Source organism: Garra rufa, chromosome 5 (genome assembly GCF_049309525.1).
Source record: "Garra rufa chromosome 5, GarRuf1.0, whole genome shotgun sequence".
In the NCBI taxonomy this organism is placed as follows: Eukaryota; Metazoa; Chordata; class Actinopteri; order Cypriniformes; family Cyprinidae; genus Garra; species Garra rufa.
Genome location: NC_133365.1, coordinates 32,622,361 through 32,642,983, shown reverse-complemented (window position 1 = coordinate 32,642,983; position 20,623 = coordinate 32,622,361). Strand labels below are relative to the sequence as shown.

Genomic DNA, 20,623 nt, shown 5'->3' with positions numbered 1-20,623 from the left:
TAAGAATTTTTAAATATTCTGGCTGGAAACAAGACAAAAATATAAAAATATATAATAATAATTTGACTATTTATTTATTTATGAACTGATTTCTATTAAGACTGTTTTATACTTCCCTAGCTGTGGATGGACACCTCATAGAGTAATTAAAACTGTAATGCCTGTCCATATTTAGTACCTGCTTAGTGTGCAAGTTCAACTCAATATAAGAGTAGGTGAGAGCAGGATCAGTTCAATAGGAGACTAGAGGAGCTCCAGTTGGTGGTAAGTAGCTTGAAATTGTTATTATTTTCATTTTAAACATAAAGTGGAAACAGAGCATCTGTTCCTTGTCTGTTGTTCATAACACTCATCAACTTTAAATGTAAATAAATTGTCTTGCAGGACTGAAGAAATTTTATCTGGTCTCAAGGAAAGGGAAGGTATGTGAATTTCCCTTACATTGCTTGTATTGATCAGTTTGTTTTCATCTGTGCTTATTATATGTGACCTGATCCAGCAAAATAAATCACAGTGACCCAAATTTCAAAATTAAGATTTTGTTATCAATGGAAATAAGCTTTTCATTTTTTTTTTTTTTTTATTATTCAAAGTCATACCTTGAATGGTTACCCATTTGAAATATTTTCCTCTGCTCACTTTTTTCCAATTGAAACACTGGGAAAATCACTTTTAAAGTTTTTTTTTTTTACCCATTTTTGTTGATATCTTTCAAAATACATTGCATTTAAAGGGATAAACTATTTATTTTACAGCTTCATTTGACCGGAGACATTTGCATTGTTTATAAATGCTGTTAAACCAGGCTGAAGCACAAATTATTTTAAAGTATTTATTTGAATAAAAACATTGCGCGCACGCACACAGGTTCACGCAGTCACAGAGAGAAAGCATGTCTGTCATCAAATGACAGAAAACACAGCTCTCCATTGTTGAGTTTACAGCCTTGTAACTCTTCATCTCAAACACTGCTAACTGTTCCCACACATACTGCACCACAACCAGACATGACCCTATTAACTTCCCCGACATCAGTCATAGGCTGTTCAACGTTTTTATCATCATCGTGATCCTCTTCCAGGGGTTTTTTCAAAAAAAAAAAAAAAAAATGGTGTTCTAACAAATAATGCTACCAATCAGATAATGCTACCAACACTGTATTTTTCATACTGTGAGGTTAGTTTTAGGGTTGGGGTAGGTGTATGTGTTAATAATGCTTCACACCACATTAATATCATGCTGGAAGCAAAATCTGATAGGTAGCATTTTTCACTGTCGAATTATGCTGCTGTCTGTTTGAATGGGAGGTAGCAAAATCTGACAGGGTGGCACAAATCGTCAGAACACTGTTTCAGCATCCAAAGGACCTTTGACATTGCTGTCACTTTCATCGGAGGATGACATGTCTTCAGATCCAAAAATATCAATGACTACTCTTAACTAGTACTGTGAAACAGTGTGACATTTGCTAAGAAGATGCAGGAGTTTTGTAGAATCATAATGTGGATGCAGTGTAAAATATGTTTAAATTTTGAGTTTGGGGTATATAATTGAATTAATTAAAAACACTGCTATTTCCCTTTCTAAATAATAGTAAGACGCCACCATGAGTACCGATGCAGAGATGGCCGTTTATGGCAAGGCTGCCATTTACCTCCGAAAGCCTGAAAAGGAGAGAATTGAGGCTCAGAACAAACCCTTCGATGCCAAGACTGCCTGCTATGTGGTTGATAATGTAGAGCTGTACGTCAAGGGAACAATTAAGAGCAAAGACGGTGGCAAAGTCACTGTTACTGTGCTTGACACTAAGGAGGTAAATTTTTAACATTCTTAAAAAAAAACTTTTACATATGTAATTTTACATATATTTTTGGTCTAATATCTACCGGTTCAAATTTTTAGGAGAGAGTTGCTAAGGAGGAAGATGTCTACCCAATGAATCCTCCCAAGTTTGACAAGATTGAGGACATGGCCATGATGACCCATCTCAATGAAGCCTCTGTGCTGTATAACCTCAAAGAGCGTTATGCCGCATGGATGATCTACGTAAGCTCTGAAGCAAAGCAAAACAGTATTTATGTTCATTTTGTCTGTGTTGTTGCAAATCTGACCACATCTCTGCTCATTTCAGACCTACTCTGGGCTGTTCTGCGCTACTGTGAACCCCTACAAGTGGCTCCCAGTGTATGATGCTGAAGTGGTGGCTGCCTACAGAGGCAAAAAGCGTATGGAGGCCCCACCCCACATCTTCTCTGTCTCTGACAACGCCTATCAGTTCATGCAGACCGGTGAGATCTTACAGAAGTTAATTCTATAGATTTTATTAAATGTTAATTTTAATAAAAGAAAGTTTTACTGAAAATTGTATACTCTACAATCAACAGATAGAGAAAACCAGTCTGTCCTGATTACGTAAGAATATTTTCATATTTTTGTCATAGTCAATGAAATGAAAATAAAGTACATGTATGGCAAATATATGTGGCAAATATATATTTTACATAACAATAGAAGGTAAGAAAATACTTCTGTCGTCTAAAAAAAGCTGAAATGTTTTATCAATGTCTGTGTTATCATTTCTTATAAACCAGTGGAGAATCTGGTGCTGGAAAGACTGTGAACACCAAGCGTGTCATCCAGTACTTTGCCACAGTTGCAGTTCATGGTGATAAGAAGAAAGAGCAGACTGCTGGCAAAATGAAGGTATATGATATGAAACATTGTTCTGAATTACAATCATCTGAAACAATATATAATATGTGAACTTCTTAAATGCCTGGAATGAAGCAGAAAATTAATGAACCCCCTTCAACAACACAGGGCTCTCTTGAGGACCAGATTATTGCTGCCAACCCTCTGCTTGAGGCTTATGGTAATGCAAAGACTGTGAGAAATGACAACTCCTCTCGCTTTGTAAGTTCACTACTTTTTATTTACAGTACAGTCCACTACAATTGGTGTTATTTTTTTTTTCTAAACAGAGATTTTTATAAAGAGATCATTATTACTATTATTTATGTATTATCTTATTTTATTCAAAACAGGGTAAATTCATTAGAATTCACTTCGGTACAACTGGAAAACTGGCTAGTGCTGACATTGAGACATGTAGGTGGACATGATTTAAATTTAATCCATCCTTCACATTTGTCTTTGTCTGTCACTCTTCAGATGATTGTGACTCAAGTACATTCTCTCAACAGATCTGCTGGAGAAGTCTAGAGTGACATTCCAGCTTCCAGATGAGAGAGGCTACCACATCTTCTACCAGATGATGACCAACCACAAGCCTGAGCTGATTGGTAGATGCACATATTTCATTAAATGTTTTTACACTGTAAAAAAAGACTCATCTTACTTAGTATTTTCTTTGTCTTGTTTCTAGTGAAATATCTACAAATTCTTAAATTAAGGAGCATTTATTAGATAAGCAAAATGACAAGATATTTAGTCTTGTTTCCAGGTGGAAATAAGCCTTTTTTGCAGTAAATTCCAGATAATACTGTAAATACTCAGACAAAACCAGATAATGCTCTTCCATAAATACTCTGTGTATTTTACAGAAATGACACTCATCACCACCAACCCCTATGACTTCCCCATGTGCAGTATGGGTCAGATTACAGTGGCAAGCATTGATGATAAAGAGGAGCTGATGGCTACTGATGTGAGTCAAAGCTGTTTGATTATTGACATACTCTGTATACATATGGCAGAAACTAGATCTCATTCTTCTCTATAATTCCAGTCTGCAATTGACATTCTGGGCTTCAGTGGTGAGGAGAAGATGGGCATCTACAAGTTCACTGGAGCTGTGCTTCATCATGGTAACATGAAGTTCAAGCAGAAGCAGCGTGAGGAGCAGGCTGAGCCAGATGGCACAGAGGGTGAGTCTAAATAATACCAGTGTGTGTCATCACATGCAGTGCTTTGATTTGAGAGATGCATAATGCATAATGATATAATTTTCATAAAAAAAAAAAAGGTTTTAGATTCAGGGCATGAAAAATATGGATTTTTTGTAACCTTTTAATTTGTAGAGGCTGACAAAATCGCCTACCTTCTGGGTTTGAACTCCGCTGATATGCTGAAGGCTTTGTGCTACCCCAGAGTCAAGGTTGGAAATGAGTTTGTGACCAAAGGCCAAACTGTGCCACAGGTATGTAGTGACATATTTCCAGCGCAAAAATCATGATTTAATTTGACAAAAATCAGAACATTTTAATTCACGAGTTCACACTTACATATAACTGGGAATGGGTTATGCGTATTTGGCGAGCTGTCCGATGGAAGGGCTCCGAGCTTGGAAATTTTGGCCCGGACTCAGAATACCCCCCCCCCCACACACACACCCCACCCCACCCCACCCCTCCTCCCCCTTAGGACAGAAAATAGTTGTAAGTGTGGAGAAGGGGTGGAGGAGGGATGCTAAAAATCTGTCAAGGAACAGAGGTGAGGCTGTGGTATTAATACACGTCTGTTAATTACGTAGATTACTGATTGCACTCCTCATGTTCATCGTCAATTATCTGAACGTGCTCCTCCCGAACTTTGTTAATAAAACATCCTTAAAATTTTGCTCTGTTCTACTTACAGGTGTATAACTCTGTTAGCGCCTTGTCCAAATCTATCTATGAGAGGATGTTCTTGTGGATGGTCATCCGTATCAACCAGATGTTGGACACAAAACAACAAAGAAATTTCTTCATTGGTGTGCTGGATATCGCTGGCTTTGAGATCTTTGATGTAAGAATCTTTTATGTTTATCTCTTTTTATTGTAATTTGGGTCACATTCAGGAGTGAGTAAATGGTTGTTTTTCTTCCTCAGTACAACAGCATGGAGCAGCTGTGCATCAACTTCACTAATGAGAAACTGCAACAGTTTTTCAACCACCACATGTTTGTGCTGGAACAAGAGGAGTACAAGAAGGAGGGCATTGTTTGGGAGTTCATTGACTTCGGCATGGACTTGGCTGCTTGCATTGAGCTCATTGAGAAGGTTCTTACTATTTTATGAACTAATTCATTTCCATTGTTTATTCTCAAAATTGTATATTTGTAGCAATAAACAATGTTCTTTTGTAAACAGCCCATGGGTATCTTCTCCATCCTTGAAGAGGAGTGCATGTTCCCCAAGGCCACAGACGTTTCCTTCAAGAACAAGCTGTATGATCAGCATCTTGGCAAGTGCAATGCTTTCCAGAAACCAAAGCCTGCCAAAGGCAAGGCTGAGGCCCACTTCTCTCTGGTCCACTACGCTGGAACTGTGGACTACAACATTACTGGCTGGCTGGACAAGAACAAGGATCCACTGAATGAGTCTGTTCTGCAGCTTTACCAGAAGTCTTCTGTCAAACTACTGGCTACTCTCTACCCACCTGTTGTTGAGGGTAATGAGGAAAAAAGTGTTACAATTATGAACATTAATTTTACCAACCTTTGATTCAGTTTTGCATTTCATTTTTTTATATTTAATTATATGTGTTCATTTGTATCTTCGTCTGAATAGAGGCTGGCAAGAAGGGAGGCAAGAAGAAGGGTGGTTCCATGCAGACTGTGTCCTCCCAGTTTAGGGTATGTCTTTGTTTGAGACTGAATGTGAATAATGATGCAACTGAAAGCAGTGTCTGTATATGAGCTTGTTTGCCTCTAGATTATTTACCTCTAGGTAAATAATACATCAACAACTGAGGGAATGTGAATAAGTAAGCTGTAACTTTTTATAATTAAACAGGAGAACTTGGGCAAGCTCATGACCAACTTGAGGAGCACTCACCCTCACTTTGTGCGTTGTCTGATTCCCAATGAGTCCAAGACTCCAGGTAAAGTTATAAACGGTTTACAGGTATTCTGACATGAATACAATATTTAATGATAATCCTTATCTTCAAAGATCATAATATAAACTGTTTCCTACAGGTCTGATGCAGAACTTCCTGGTTATCCACCAGCTGAGGTGTAACGGTGTGCTGGAGGGCATCAGAATCTGCAGAAAGGGTTTCCCCAGCAGAATCCTCTATGGTGACTTCAAGCAGAGGTAAATGGGGAGAAAAAACATTTACTGTATGAGCCTCTTAATTAGAGAATATGAAGCATTTTGATCTATTTATCACAGATACAAGGTGCTGAATGCCAGTGTAATCCCAGAGGGACAGTTTATTGACAACAAGAAGGCCAGTGAGAAACTCCTCGGATCCATTGATGTCAATCACGACGAGTACAGATTTGGACACACAAAGGTTCATGTTCTGTTTTACAGTCTTTATTGATCATGATGTATTAAGCTTGTTTAAATCAATAAATTCTGATTTATTGTGAATTCAGGTGTTCTTCAAAGCTGGTCTTCTGGGTGTTCTTGAGGAGATGCGTGATGAGAAACTGGCTGCTCTGGTCACAATGACTCAGGCTCTTTGCCGCGGTTATGTGATGAGAAAGGAATTTGTGAAGATGACGGAGAGAAGGTGAGGAATGTCAAACAAAGATGACGGTGTGAATAGTAAATGGTGACGATTATGGCATTTAATAATGAATTATTCATAGGGAGTCTATTTACACCATCCAATACAACATCCGCTCATTCATGAATGTCAAACACTGGCCTTGGATGAAGGTTTACTACAAGATTAAGCCTCTGCTGAAGAGTGCTGAGACTGAGAAGGAGCTGGCAAACATGAAAGATGACTATGTAAAATGCAAAGAAGATCTTGCCAAGGCTGAAGCCAAAAAAAAGGAGCTTGAAGAGAAGATGGTGGCACTGCTGCAAGAGAAAAATGATCTGCAGCTGCAAGTGGCTTCTGTGAGTTTACCTAATAAAATTAATTGAATTTTGGGTCCATTGAAATTACCAATGTGGTTTCTCAATGGTATAGCGATCTATTTTTCTAACAGGAATCTGAGAATCTCTCAGATGCTGAGGAAAGGTGTGAGGGTCTGATCAAGAGCAAAATCCAACTTGAAGCTAAACTCAAGGAGACAACTGAGAGACTGGAGGATGAGGAAGAAATTAATGCTGAACTGACAGCCAAGAAGAGGAAACTGGAGGATGAGTGCTCTGAGTTGAAGAAAGACATTGACGACCTGGAGCTCACCTTGGCTAAAGTGGAAAAGGAGAAACATGCCACTGAGAATAAGGTTGGAGATTGAGTTGGTTTAAGACAGAGGTTCTAAATTCCAGTCCTTGAGCCCCCCTTCCCACACCCTGCACTGCATATTTTGCATGTCTTAACACACCAGATTCAGATAACCAGGTCGTGAGAAGTAAGCTCCGTGAATGAACTGTGTTCCAATTGACATGATCCCTACACAGTGTTCATTGCTCCCTACTCCCTGAGCGGGGGAAATCTGTTTACTACACTTCGAAACATTCATTCACATATTTGTGCTACGTCACCACATGCAGTGTATCACACACAGATGAAACTTACTAGAGAAGTGTGAAGTGTGACATAAATGCATCTGTAAATAAATACAATTTAAATTCACGTCTCACACGCCTGACCTTCAAATTGAACATATGTGCTGGCATCAAACTGTGTCCACTTTGAAGGGCAGTTAGAATGGAACAAACGTCTCAAGTGATACGTGAAACACACAAAATGTGCAGAGGTCGGGGAGGGCGTGAGTACTGGAATTGAGAACCACTGGTTTAACATTACCATTTAATCTCCATTTTATATGATATAGAATATAAATTGTAAAAAAAAACTAATTTGGAACAAACAAAAAAAATCACACAGGTCAAGAACTTGACTGAGGAAATGGCATCTCAGGATGAGAGCATTGCTAAACTTACAAAAGAGAAGAAAGCTCTCCAAGAGGCACATCAGCAGACCCTGGATGATCTTCAGGCAGAGGAGGACAAAGTCAACACCCTGACCAAATCCAAGACTAAACTTGAGCAGCAAGTTGATGATGTGAGTTTTTAATTAAGCATGTCATTAAATCATAAAATAAATTTGTCCTGCTTTTGACATTTTGCACGTCATTGTCCCGTAGCTTGAGGGTTCCCTTGAGCAAGAGAAGAAGCTCCGCATGGACCTGGAAAGAGCCAAGAGAAAGCTTGAAGGAGACCTGAAATTAGCTCAAGAGTCCATCATGGACCTGGAGAACGACAAGCAGCAATCTGATGAGAAAATTAAAAAGTAATTAAATGAAAATTTTAAAATATTATATTAAAAACAAATTTTGTCTTATGGTTTAACAAACTATTTATTATTGAATACCCACAGGAAAGACTTTGAAACAAGCCAGCTGCTCAGCAAGATTGAAGATGAACAATCACTGGGTGCTCAACTCCAGAAGAAGATCAAAGAGCTTCAGGTATTTCTTGAGTTTTTTTAAACACTGTTGCAAGTGTAAAATGAAGACTAATAAGGTTTCATTAATTACTTTCCGTTTTAGGCTCGCATTGAGGAACTGGAGGAAGAGATTGAGGCTGAGCGTGCTGCTCGTGCCAAGGTTGAGAAGCAGAGAGCTGATCTCTCCAGGGAACTTGAGGAGATCAGTGAGAGGCTTGAGGAAGCTGGAGGAGCCACTGCTGCTCAGATCGAGATGAATAAGAAGCGTGAAGCTGAATTCCAGAAGCTGCGTCGTGATCTTGAGGAGTCCACCCTCCAGCATGAAGCTACTGCTGCTGCCCTCCGTAAGAAGCAGGCGGACAGTGTGGCCGAGCTTGGAGAGCAAATCGACAACCTTCAGCGTGTCAAGCAGAAACTTGAGAAAGAGAAGAGTGAATACAAAATGGAGATTGACGATCTCTCTAGCAACATGGAGGCTGTTGCCAAAGCAAAGGTTGGGAAATTTATGTTATGTCTAACAAATATAAAACAAAAATATTTTTCAAACATCTAATGACTTTGATTTGCAGGGTAATCTTGAGAAGATGTGCCGCACCCTTGAGGACCAACTTAGTGAACTTAAGTCCAAGAATGATGAGAACCTTCGCCAACTAAATGACCTCAGTGCTCAAAGAGCAAGACTTCAAACTGAAAATGGTAACCCAATGAAAATCATGAAGAAATTAATAGTATTTTAATAGTTTAAATATGGTATATTAAGATTATTTAGCATTGAATATCTGAAGTCTTATTAAAGCAAGCACACACATTTAACTGCTTTCATAGAGTTTGTTTTGATATTAAATAATAGTGAAAATAGCACAATCTGACACAGTGAATCAAAATCTAAACAGGTGAGTTTGGCCGTCAGCTGGAGGAGAAGGAGGCTCTGGTTTCTCAGCTCACCAGAGGCAAACAAGCTTTTACTCAACAAATCGAGGAGACTAAGAGGCAGATTGAAGAGGAGGTTAAGGTAATATTGCATAATTAAAACAAACATATATTTTCCACTTACTATACAACAAAGCTAATATTATCTTACTTTGTCGACTAGGCTAAGAACGCACTGGCCCATGCTGTGCAATCAGCCCGTCATGACTGCGACCTGCTCCGTGAGCAGTTTGAGGAAGAGCAGGAGGCAAAGGCTGAGCTGCAGCGGGGAATGTCAAAGGCCAACAGTGAAGTTGCTCAGTGGAGAACCAAATATGAAACTGATGCCATCCAGCGCACTGAGGAACTTGAAGAGTCCAAGTATGTAGATTATTGAACAATATTCCAGATTCTCACAGCTTTTTTATAGCTTTGAATACAAAATAATATGTAATACTTAACAGGAAGAAGCTGGCTCAGCGTCTGCAAGACGCAGAGGAACAAATTGAGGCTGTAAACTCCAAATGTGCCTCTCTGGAGAAGACCAAACAGAGACTCCAGGGTGAGGTGGAGGACCTCATGATTGATGTGGAGAGAGCCAATTCTTTGGCTGCCAACCTTGACAAGAAACAGAGGAACTTTGACAAGGTACTAGGGGTGTGCAAAGCAGTCGGTATTTGTATCTGTATTTGAATTTGTTGGGGGATGGGGTATTTGTATTTGTATTCTAGTAAAATTCAAAATAGGCATAAAAATAATGAGTGACGGGAAGCTATGCTAAGGTTAACTAGCCTATAGCCTACATCTTGCTGTCTGCAAAAGACAGAGTAACTTAAACGTACCATATAAGGGGCCGTTCGCATGTCGTGCCCAAAAAACGTGTGGAAAACGCTAGGCGCGCCGCTTTCTCCTTCTTTCCAAAGCGCTCTACAGCTTGCGCTCTCATGGCGTCTTCCGTTGCTAAGCAACCATGACCTGCTCTCTCCATGATGACGCGGAAGTTCCAGCAAAGGATAAATGGATTTCCAAAAAAAAAAAAATCGTTTGTAGTAGCTCTGCTACTAAAAAAGGTTATCCCTGTAACAGCTATGGTCGGCTGTTTTTCCAATTTGGCTAAGCTTTTAATGTTTTTCGTGAAAGGAAGAAGCTGATTTGTTGGTTCTTGTCACATGACCCGCAGTGCGCTCGTGGCATACTGAAAAGTTGACATGTTTTTATCTGGATGCGGAAAAAACGAGTGTGTCGCTTCCGTTATGAGTGCGCATACCGCGCATCTACATTTGAAATCTCCCGATCAAATTCCGCTTCCTGAAAGTTATAAACTGCCTCTAGAACCCAGTTAAGGAACAAAAATCTATTCAACAAAAATAGTGATGCAGTTAAGACTTTTTTTTCGCTCAGCCGAGCCTTCTCTGTTGCTGTGTGGAGCAGCCTGTGTCAGTCACCTCTTTTACTCCCCACCCCCGACTCCTGAATGTCACTCACTCACTCATGTGGGCATACACTGACTGCGGTCTCATGAGGAAACGCAGGTTTTTGATATAAAGTTTTTCTTGTTCACGAATACAAATATTTTTTTAAGTTTTTGTTCGAAATAAGTATTTGTAAAAAACACGCTATTTGTGCCTTTCCGAATACCGTATTCGGGTTCAGCTCCACACCTACAAGGTACAATTTCACTTTTAAAATAGGCTATAGTGGGCTTTGTTCAACATGTTAAAAATCAAACCTGACCTGAAATATCTTCATCAAAGGTCCTGGCAGAATGGAAGCAGAAATATGAGGAAGGTCAGGCAGAGCTGGAAGGTGCCCAAAAAGAGGCTCGTTCACTCAGCACTGAGCTGTTCAAGATGAAGAACTCCTATGAGGAGACTCTGGATCATCTGGAGACCCTCAAGAGAGAGAACAAGAATCTGCAGCGTATGATTGCCTTTAATAAAATCCTGAATTAGTCAAATGTTTTACAGTGTTAAATCTGTCATGCTTTACTCTATATTTATGTTGATAATATTCTCTTTCTAACTTGTAGAGGAGATTTCAGATCTGACAGAGCAGTTGGGTGAGACTGGTAAGAGCATCCATGAGCTGGAAAAGGCCAAGAAGACAGTGGAGACTGAGAAGTCAGAGATTCAGACCGCCCTGGAGGAGGCTGAAGTGAGTATCCTAAGAATAATATGTAATTCTTGCTTTTTCTCACCTTCTCATTTGAATGAGAAGGTGTGTCCAAACTTTTGGTCTATACTGTATATATTATCAATCTAAATCCATATTTCATATTTGTAATGTTGTTTTAATTGTTAATAGGGAACCCTGGAGCATGAGGAGTCCAAGATTCTTCGTGTTCAGCTTGAGCTTAACCAGGTTAAGGGTGAGATTGACAGGAAGCTTGCAGAGAAGGATGAGGAGATGGAGCAGATCAAGAGGAACAGCCAGAGAGTCATTGAATCCATGCAGAGCACTCTGGACTCTGAGGTCAGGAGCAGGAATGATGCCCTGAGAATCAAGAAGAAGATGGAGGGAGACCTTAATGAGATGGAGATTCAGCTGAGCCACGCCAATCGCCAGGCTGCTGAGGCCCAGAAACAGCTCAGGAACGTTCAGGGACAACTCAAGGTATATGACTTCTCTTTGCTTTTGGAGTGCATTCATACGTTTGTATAATCTAACCTGCACTAGATTCTCTATTATGGGGAAGAGTGTCCAAACTTTTGACTGGTAGTGTTTGTTAGGTAAAGACCAACAGAAAGCACACTGAAAGCTTATTGTAATACTATTGTTATGTTCAGGATGCCCAACTGCACCTTGACGATGCTGTGAGAGGACAGGAAGACATGAAGGAGCAGGTGGCCATGGTGGAGCGCAGAAACACTCTGATGCAAGCTGAGATTGAGGAGCTGAGAGCTGCTCTGGAGCAGACAGAGAGAGGTCGCAAAGTGGCTGAACAAGAGCTGGTGGACGCCAGTGAGCGTGTTGGGCTGCTGCACTCTCAGGTAAGGGCACGTTGTTTTTATGTTTTAATTAAATTAAAGAAATTGAGAGCATCATTTAAAATGTTCATATTGTTGCTTTCCATTTTACAGAACACAAGTCTCCTGAACACTAAGAAGAAGCTTGAGTCTGACCTTGTTCAGATCCAGAGTGAAGTTGAAGACACTGTACAGGAAGCCAGGAATGCAGAGGATAAGGCCAAGAAGGCCATCACCGATGTGAGAAACAGAAGCTGCAAAATAACAAATAACTACTCACTTGGGTACATAAAAATGTCAATCTAATATATAAATCTATATTAATGTAAAAGGCTGCGATGATGGCAGAAGAGCTCAAGAAGGAGCAGGACACCAGTTCTCACCTTGAGAGGATGAAGAAGAATCTGGAGGTGACAGTGAAGGACCTGCAGCACCGTCTGGATGAAGCTGAGAATCTGGCCATGAAGGGAGGAAAGAAACAACTCCAGAAACTGGAGAGCAGAGTAATTGTTTTTTAAGGATTTTTTCATATAAAATTAAAATTGAGGATGAAATCCCCTGAATATGTTGCTTACACTTTTTACTAAAATTAAAGCACTATCCCTGGTTCCAAAAGTAGTTACCAGGCAGTAACTACTTAGTTGTGCATTTGTCTGAAATTATTTATGTGTTATCAAAGGTCCGTGAGCTTGAGTCTGAAGTTGACGCAGAACAGAGGCGTGGAGCTGATGCTGTTAAGGGTGTCCGTAAATATGAGAGGAGAGTGAAAGAACTGTCTTATCAGGTATGATCATACCTGACCATATCTAGAGAATTATCCATACAAATCTAAGAAATATTAATATTTTATCATTTATAGACTGAGGAGGATAAGAAGAATATCGTCAGACTCCAGGATCTGGTTGATAAGCTGCAGCTGAAGGTCAAAACCTACAAGAGGCAGTCTGAGGAGGCGGTATGTTAAATTCATATGATTATTAATTAATTAGTATTTTTTAAACTGGTGTGATATCACTGATGTTCCACGACTTAGTTAATAAACATGGTAAAAATGTTATTCTTTAGGAGGAGCAAGCCAACAGTCATCTGTCCAAGTTGAGGAAGGCGCAGCATGAGCTGGAGGAGGCTGAGGAGCGTGCTGACATTGCTGAGTCTCAGGTCAACAAGCTCAGAGTCAAGAGTCGTGATGCTGGAAAGGTCAGTTGCATAATAGCAGGATGTTTACTGAGTACAATAAATGCTTTCTTGCATTTACTGAAAAGAAACAGACGGTTTTCAGCCTATGCTTAACAAATATACTGATTATTTATTTTACTTTTCTATGTCCTTTTTTGTCTTAAAGGCCAAAGAAGAGTGAAACTCTCGCAGACGTAATAGGAGCCTCTACTAAAGTCATATAATATGATTATTCTGTAGATTTACTTTTAATATTCCTTTTGAAATAAATCTGTGCTCACTAGACAGCTGTTGTGGAGTTTTCTTTATTTTCAAATAAATTATTGAACTAATTTAAAAATAATAATAGTAATTTGTAAAAAGCTTGTTCATAAAACCACCCATCCACTCTTGCAAGAAAAAAGGGAAGTTTTAAATTAAAATTAGACACCCTATAAGAACTCACACTTGGGTGGTCACAGGAAGCCAATAGGTGTGTTTGACTTGAACCGCGGCTACAGGCGGCAGTCAACGAGATCAGCCCGTTGCAATCGGGCGGAGTTGAAAATGTACATGTCAAGTCGGACACTTTCTGCTCTTGGAAGTGACACTCATGCGGTGTTTGCATCCTCTATCACAGATGAAGTGAATAAAATGCAATCATTGTTAAATGCATAGACGTTTCAGAAATGTTTTCATGAGCAACAGAAGCACTTTTTATATAATGCTTAATACAGTGCCATCTGTTCAAGAATAAAGTTCAACATAATCATATACTATTTAAATACTAATAAAGTGGGGGTATATATATATGCTTTTATCCATGTTTTTTGATAAACGTGACTTAATATAACATTGCGACTACAGTAAAAGCTTTTGCTGTTCTAAAAACACAGATTTGTGGCCATTATTGGAATAAGAAAAGTTAGAATAAACACGAAACACACATGATCGTTGTCATGTGGTGAATCTGGCCAATCGTGAAACAGCTGTATCGTCATCAGAGCTCTTGCAGTCACGCTGAATAAACTGCGGTGACTGAGCTGGCCGGCTGTTCTCGAATCGCTATTACGGTACTTTGATGCCACTCGTGACAGTCACATGCCGCCGGCGCCGTCTCAAGTCGGACAAAATTTCTAACCGGCATGCACTGCTTCAAGTCAGAATTTGATCGATCTGCGCAGCGCTGCGTTCAGTCGAACACACCTAATGTCAGGCATTCACCACAGTCACCCCCTCAAACCACACCTCCTGAGACACCATCCACTCGTTCCAACTCACCAGAGTTCTGATTACTCACCTGTTTCCAATCACCACGCCCCTATAAATACCTGGATCCTCCACATGCACTTTGTCTGGTCTACAGATCACATCCCCCGCAATCCCCAGACTCTGTTACACTCCATGGACTTTATTCCCTCTGTCTGCTTCATCGGATCTATCCACCTGCATTCTCAAAAGGACAGTTATGCTGCGTACCAGGCAGGTTTCTGAGCTCGTAAATCACGACTTCAAAGTTCACGAGTGTGAAGTAACAGGTTTGACTGCCATTTGGGTGCACTTTCACAAGGTAGAAGGTTGGAAAAACACGAGTAACGGGTTACCTGGAATGCAGCATTAAGATAAAAATACTTACCATCAATACCACTGCAATCTGTTATTTGAATTCACTGTTAATAAACTTGCCAATCCTCAACTTGCTACCTGGTGCTCAATTACCTAAAGGACGTGTGTACCCCTCGTCCAACCTGGAGTGCCAGGCGATGGAGGAGTATATCAAGGAGGCATTGGCACAAGGATTCATCAGACCATCTACCTCACCTGCTGCTTCAAGCTTCTTCGTGAATAAGAAGCATGGAGGTCTACGTCCGTAACATTTATGAACAAGGTGTTCTGGAAGTTTCTCCATCTGTTTTTGGTGGTCTACATAGACGATATTCTGATTTACTCCCAGAACCAGGCTTCATCGGATCCATCCACCTGCATTCTCAAAAAGACAGTTCAGATAGGAATACTTACCATCAATACCACTGCAATCTGTTATCTGAATTTACTGTTAATAAACTTACCAATCCTGCGTTGAACTTACCTCTGCCTCTGTCTTTGTCTGTGTAACAGCCGGTTGGTTATTTAATCGCCAGGACAAAGTTCAAGATTCAGGGAAGAAAGAAGCAGGAACTAGCAAAATTATCTTTAATAACTGAATAAACATAAACAACAAAAGTTGTTTTGGGCAAGCGACAACCTCCCACTCTCTAAATTAAAACCAATACGGAAGTGACTTAAACTTCAATTCACCCACTGGCCACTAGAAACTGGCTGCAAAAGAGAGTCAAGCCCATACCACAATGTTAAAGGATTAAGAAACCCCCATGTTTCAGCACTGGCTTCAGCACTTTCATGTATCCATGTATGTTTTTATGCACGTATTTACTGTACACACACTCACATTATATATACTGTATATATATATATATATATATATATATATATATATATATATATATATATATAATCATGTGACACTAAAAACTGGTGTAAAGGATGATGCTTATTTAGCTTTGCAGCACACAATTTGTTTTTAAATAAAAATCATTTAAAAATGTAATAATATTTCACAGTATTACAGTTTTTGTATGTATTTTTGCTCAAATAAATGCTGGCTTGATGCACATAAGAGATTTCTTTCAAAAACATAAAAAAACTACCTTGTCCAAACTTTTGACCAGTACTGTTTATAAACAAAAAACATTCTCTCACTTTGTATTTCGAGCAAATGTATTTGTATGAAATGCTTCAACAAATGAAACAACAACTGAAACAACATTTGAACTGAAATGGAGTAATGAGTCTCTGGACAAAGGGGAAACATATCAAAAGCAGCGGTCTGTATCTATCCTGGCCATCAGTAGCTTTAAGTACTACACTGAATTTCATCCTCGATCAAGTCTGGGTGTTCATATGGTCATATGTGGTTTGGCACTGCAGGACGATCAGCTGTCCTTGGGTGTCTTACATTACAGATGATGGCTCTCCTAAGGACAAAAGTAGAAAAACAATTATTTAATATAATAGACAATGTTTAAGAAATAATGCTATTATTGCTTAATACAACAGTATATGTTGGAATTAACATTACCAAAGCTTATTTATTGAAAAAATGTTACCTTTTGTAAACTACTGCAGTTAACTGTTACACAATACAACGTTCAAGTTTACTTTCATATTACTCACTGCATTTGTCAACTGACAAGATGGCTAGATGTGAAGTTAGTTATAGCCCACATAACACAGAAATAATTTTCACTACACACGAATCAAAATACTAGGTGCATATGTAAACAATGACAAAATGCTACTTTAAATTATGCAGCATCATACTTGAAGAGTTAATGTAAAGAAATACAAATAATCAAATGAATAAAAAAAAAACCATTTACTTGCCTGAATTGAAATGTGCGCTGTATTTCCTAGAGTTGTTAACTTAGTTGTTATCCAGCCTTGTCCTTCACTGCCGCAAATCCGATAATAAGTTTCTCGGAAATCTACCGAACACATCTCAGAATGTTAGTTCCGGCCAGCTATTGAAATGGTCTATAGCTGTGTCCGAAATAGCATAGTGCTTCAGTAGGTACTACACTTAAATTTGAACGTACTTCCCGATCGTTAAAAAAGTTTGTTCTATATAGTATAAATATGGGTAGTATGAATGGAATTCGGACGTACTACATCCGCTTTGTTGATGTTGTCATGTGTCATGCGTCTCCATTTTCCACCTTTTTTTCTAAAATGATTACTCCTCTCCCAGAGCCTCATGGGATAGAAAAGTGTCAATTGTATGCGTACTACAGAATTCCGACGGAAGCAGTAGGTCATCCGGGTACTTCTCGCCAACTGCATTTCGAATACTATGAATTCAGACAAACTACTCACCTCGCATTCTGTTTTTCGCGCACTATATAGTAGGGAAGTATGCGATTTCAGACGCAGCTAAAGAGTTTCAAAAAGGCTACCTATGGGTTATGTCATGGACACTACGTCCATATTTTTAATAGTCTATAGTTTGGGTCATTCTAACAGGCAATCTTTGGTGTCGTTAATCTATTAAGTTTTCCTTAAATATGCAATGGAGGGATCTATAAAAGATTTTGAAATAAATAAGATTAATTTGGAAGCGAGGGTTCATAGATCAATGCAAGCGGAAATTCCTCATGTAAATTCACAGATGACAACATCCAGGATCAACACTGTTCATGTGCCGCAATGTAAAATTTAATTTACATTGCAGTTTAGCAAGGAGAGGCACTGAGATGTAAACCTTTGTTTATGTGTTTTTGACCAACTGTACACAGGGGCATCATGCACTCATTATTTTGAAGGGTCCTCATGTGACACAACAGCCACTACAGCACCTATGTTTAATTTATTTTTTTCCTTTTTATTTCAAACATTCCCAAACACATTAACTATATCATTAAATATCTTGATTCTTTATAGATTATGTTAGTTGATCTAGTGGGCGATGGTCTAATGTAATCACTTAACTACTGAAAAACCTGTCTGTTTTCTTAAGTAACAGATATGCGTGTCATGCCATATTTTTAATACAACTGATTTTATATTCAATGTGAATTTAACATTGAAAGTTAATGTGAATAAAAACATTGTGAGGCTTCTAATTATAACACTTTCATTGGACAGACAGAGAGCAAAAAACATTTACATTATCATGAACTTTTTCATTGACAGTCTAAAGTTTTAGCACTTTCAAACACTCCCATTAAAATCACTGAAGCTGTTTTCTATTAAATGAATATCTTTCTTACCGATTCGTACACACATTTGCTGTTTTTGACGACAGAATTCGCCATAAATAGGTATTCAGTCAGCGAGCGAGTGAAGAAAACAGGGGCATTTTAACGAGGACTCATTTGAACACCTCTGATTAGTCATTGCATTCATAAGCATTGGTTATAACGCGCAGTGCTGTAAAAACGCGTCTGTCTCTGGCCCAGCGCCAGCCAGCGAACGCAGATTTGAATTTAGCAGCTGATGATATGACGCACTGAGCGTTCTAATCACGCCCGTGTGATTGCATCAAATATGGAAAATAATAATCGGTTATATTTTATCTTCTGGATGCTGCATTCAAAATCCACTCAAAAGCTCAAAAAATCGCGCTTGCTGCAGAGGTATATGGGAGGAGCTGGAGCTGGAGCTCTAGCTCCCCCTCGCTGGAGGTAATGGGTGAAGATAGACCCTTAGCCCTACCCCTTACCCTATCTCTAAACATAACTCCACCCATTTGTTCACACACACACACACACACACACACACACACACACACACATAGCTGGATCTGGACATCAAGAGAGAGGGAGCTGGAGGACATTTGGCTATGCAGTAAGCAGTACTTGGCAAAAATCTGACTTAGCCCCTCACTTTGAATGGACATCGACGCCTCAGCTGTACATGAAGTGAGAATAGTTAGCTATTTAGATTTGTACGTTAGCATGGACTCACTAACTTTAGCGTTAACTAGTTTTAGCCAGAAATACAAGATGACATTAACATTCTGCTTGAGCAAGTTAGATTGCCTATCCTCTCAGGATACCCGGAATCAGTGTTACAAGTACCCCAGGCACATTGTTTTACCATTTTTGTAGCATAAACACCATCAAACCAGTGATAGCTTCGGATGTTTCAATGTTTCTCTATGGCACTGACTGAAATCTAAAGATATCCAAGTTCTGTTCCCTGTGCAACTAATACTCAACTGCCATTGGCTCATCTGCACTTGATGGGAGGGGCTTGCTGATAGGTCAACTTTTATTCTAAATAGAGTGGTTTCAGATAATTTTTTTAGACATTCTTTAGCACACTGCAGTTCTCTTTATATGGAAGGTGGAAAGGGACAAAACTCGTTAAAAGTAGCACATGAAATTTGACTCTGCACTGCACACACAGCAGCCAATGAAATAAATATTAAAAAAAAAAAAATTCTGAAATTTAAGACTATATTTGAGACTTGGTGTGCAGCGTGTGATGTCAGTTTTATGTCAGTTTTATTTGTCATGTCCTTCTTTCCCAGGTAAAATAATAAGAAATGAAATAATATGTGGGTAAATCTGCTTTAAAAATAATAAAATAAATAAATAATTTAAATCATAATTCAGCATATAATGCATCCAAAATGTAAAAATATGCAATCAACATTACTTTCCTACAATCCTGCAGATTTAAAGTTTGCCTTTTAGTTCAGCTAAGAGCTCACATGCGTGTGATACGTATTCGTAAAGTTCACCAAACCTTTGGAAACTTTTGGGAACTTTTCGGAATACAACATCACTTTGCATGAGCTTGTTATTCCGCTTTATGTGTATGAATGGAAGTCAGTTAAATGAAAAGTGTAGTATGACTGTATCTTTATGTCATCTGCAGAAATGCAATGGAGGATTTTTTTGTTAATTCAGGAGGAGCAAGTAAGCCTACTGATGTGCATTTTTTGTGCTCAAAATAAGCCTGTTGAAAGTATGACATAAATCATTGTTTATTATCAGAAATAAACTTGAGTGAACAAATATGTAATGAACAACAACACTTCCACTGTGTGCTTGAAACGAATTCATGTCCTTCGACTTAATACTGATGCAAGTTTTGGGGAAAGGTGGAACTAATTAGCCTACAACACATGCAACATAATTATATTATTAGCATATCCTAGCAATTGGAAAATACATTTACTAGGACAATGTGTTTACAGATGACAAAGCCACACAGCTACTTTCTTCATCATAAACGCATTCGGAAAGTGACAGCAAACATGAGTGATTACCACAGTGTTAGGGATAGAGTCAGTTCCTTTCCATCTGGCTATCACATCACATAAAGCATCAGCTTGCGTGTACACAAATAGAAACGTTATAAAGCAAATATGTAAGAAATGGTGTTGGGCTTGTCGTAAATTTAAAACTAGAACTACCGGAATTCTATAACTAAAATGGGCATAGCAGTCATTCTGACTGTTAAAACTGAATGCCAAGCCATATTTAAATTCAAATGTTCTATTGACATGAAGTCATGTGTTATTTTATTCCACGTTTGTTTGCTTACATTATATAGGCGATATGTATTAGCTATAGCATTACACTAGCAGGATACTAATACTAATAATATTTATGATAATATTGGCCTTAGTTTTATTTATTTATTTATAAACTGATTTCTGATAAGACTGTTGTATACTTTCCTTGCTGTGAATGGACAGCTTCTATATTCAGTAATTAAAACTGTAA

General features: G+C 38.8%; 1 protein-coding gene across 1 annotated transcript; it reads left to right on the top strand.

Moving 5' to 3' along the window:
- Positions 1-244: 244 nt before the first annotated feature.
- On the top strand, positions 245-13,634 carry LOC141334620 (myosin heavy chain, fast skeletal muscle-like). The gene is made up of 41 exons (XM_073839770.1): positions 245-264; positions 385-422; positions 1,595-1,813; positions 1,903-2,046; positions 2,132-2,288; positions 2,385-2,412; positions 2,592-2,703; positions 2,821-2,913; positions 3,045-3,108; positions 3,204-3,302; positions 3,564-3,667; positions 3,749-3,887; positions 4,041-4,159; positions 4,597-4,746; positions 4,830-5,000; positions 5,091-5,391; positions 5,511-5,575; positions 5,736-5,823; positions 5,921-6,038; positions 6,117-6,240; positions 6,326-6,462; positions 6,542-6,797; positions 6,890-7,132; positions 7,738-7,914; positions 7,997-8,142; positions 8,230-8,320; positions 8,402-8,791; positions 8,868-8,994; positions 9,192-9,310; positions 9,392-9,588; positions 9,672-9,855; positions 10,962-11,127; positions 11,237-11,361; positions 11,512-11,820; positions 11,994-12,197; positions 12,288-12,413; positions 12,506-12,676; positions 12,853-12,957; positions 13,033-13,128; positions 13,239-13,370; positions 13,516-13,634. Exons 3-41 carry the CDS (start codon positions 1,607-1,609, stop codon positions 13,528-13,530), a joined length of 5,799 nt encoding a protein of 1,932 aa, XP_073695871.1. The 5' UTR covers positions 245-264; positions 385-422; positions 1,595-1,606; the 3' UTR covers positions 13,531-13,634.
- The last annotated feature ends 6,989 nt before the right edge of the window (positions 13,635-20,623 follow it).

What these genes read in the sequence shown, in the direction of transcription:
- LOC141334620 (XM_073839770.1), top strand. Translation starts at nt 1,607, where the DNA reads ATGAGTACCGATGCAGAGATGGCCGTTTATGGCAAGGCTGCCATTTAC. An exon ending in CAATGAGTCCAAGACTCCAG is followed by an intron (nt 5,824 to 5,920) that starts GTAAAGTTATAA and finishes TGTTTCCTACAG; the next exon opens with GTCTGATGCAGAACTTCCTG. An exon ending in AGAGGCAGTCTGAGGAGGCG is followed by an intron (nt 13,129 to 13,238) that starts GTATGTTAAATT and finishes GTTATTCTTTAG; the next exon opens with GAGGAGCAAGCCAACAGTCA.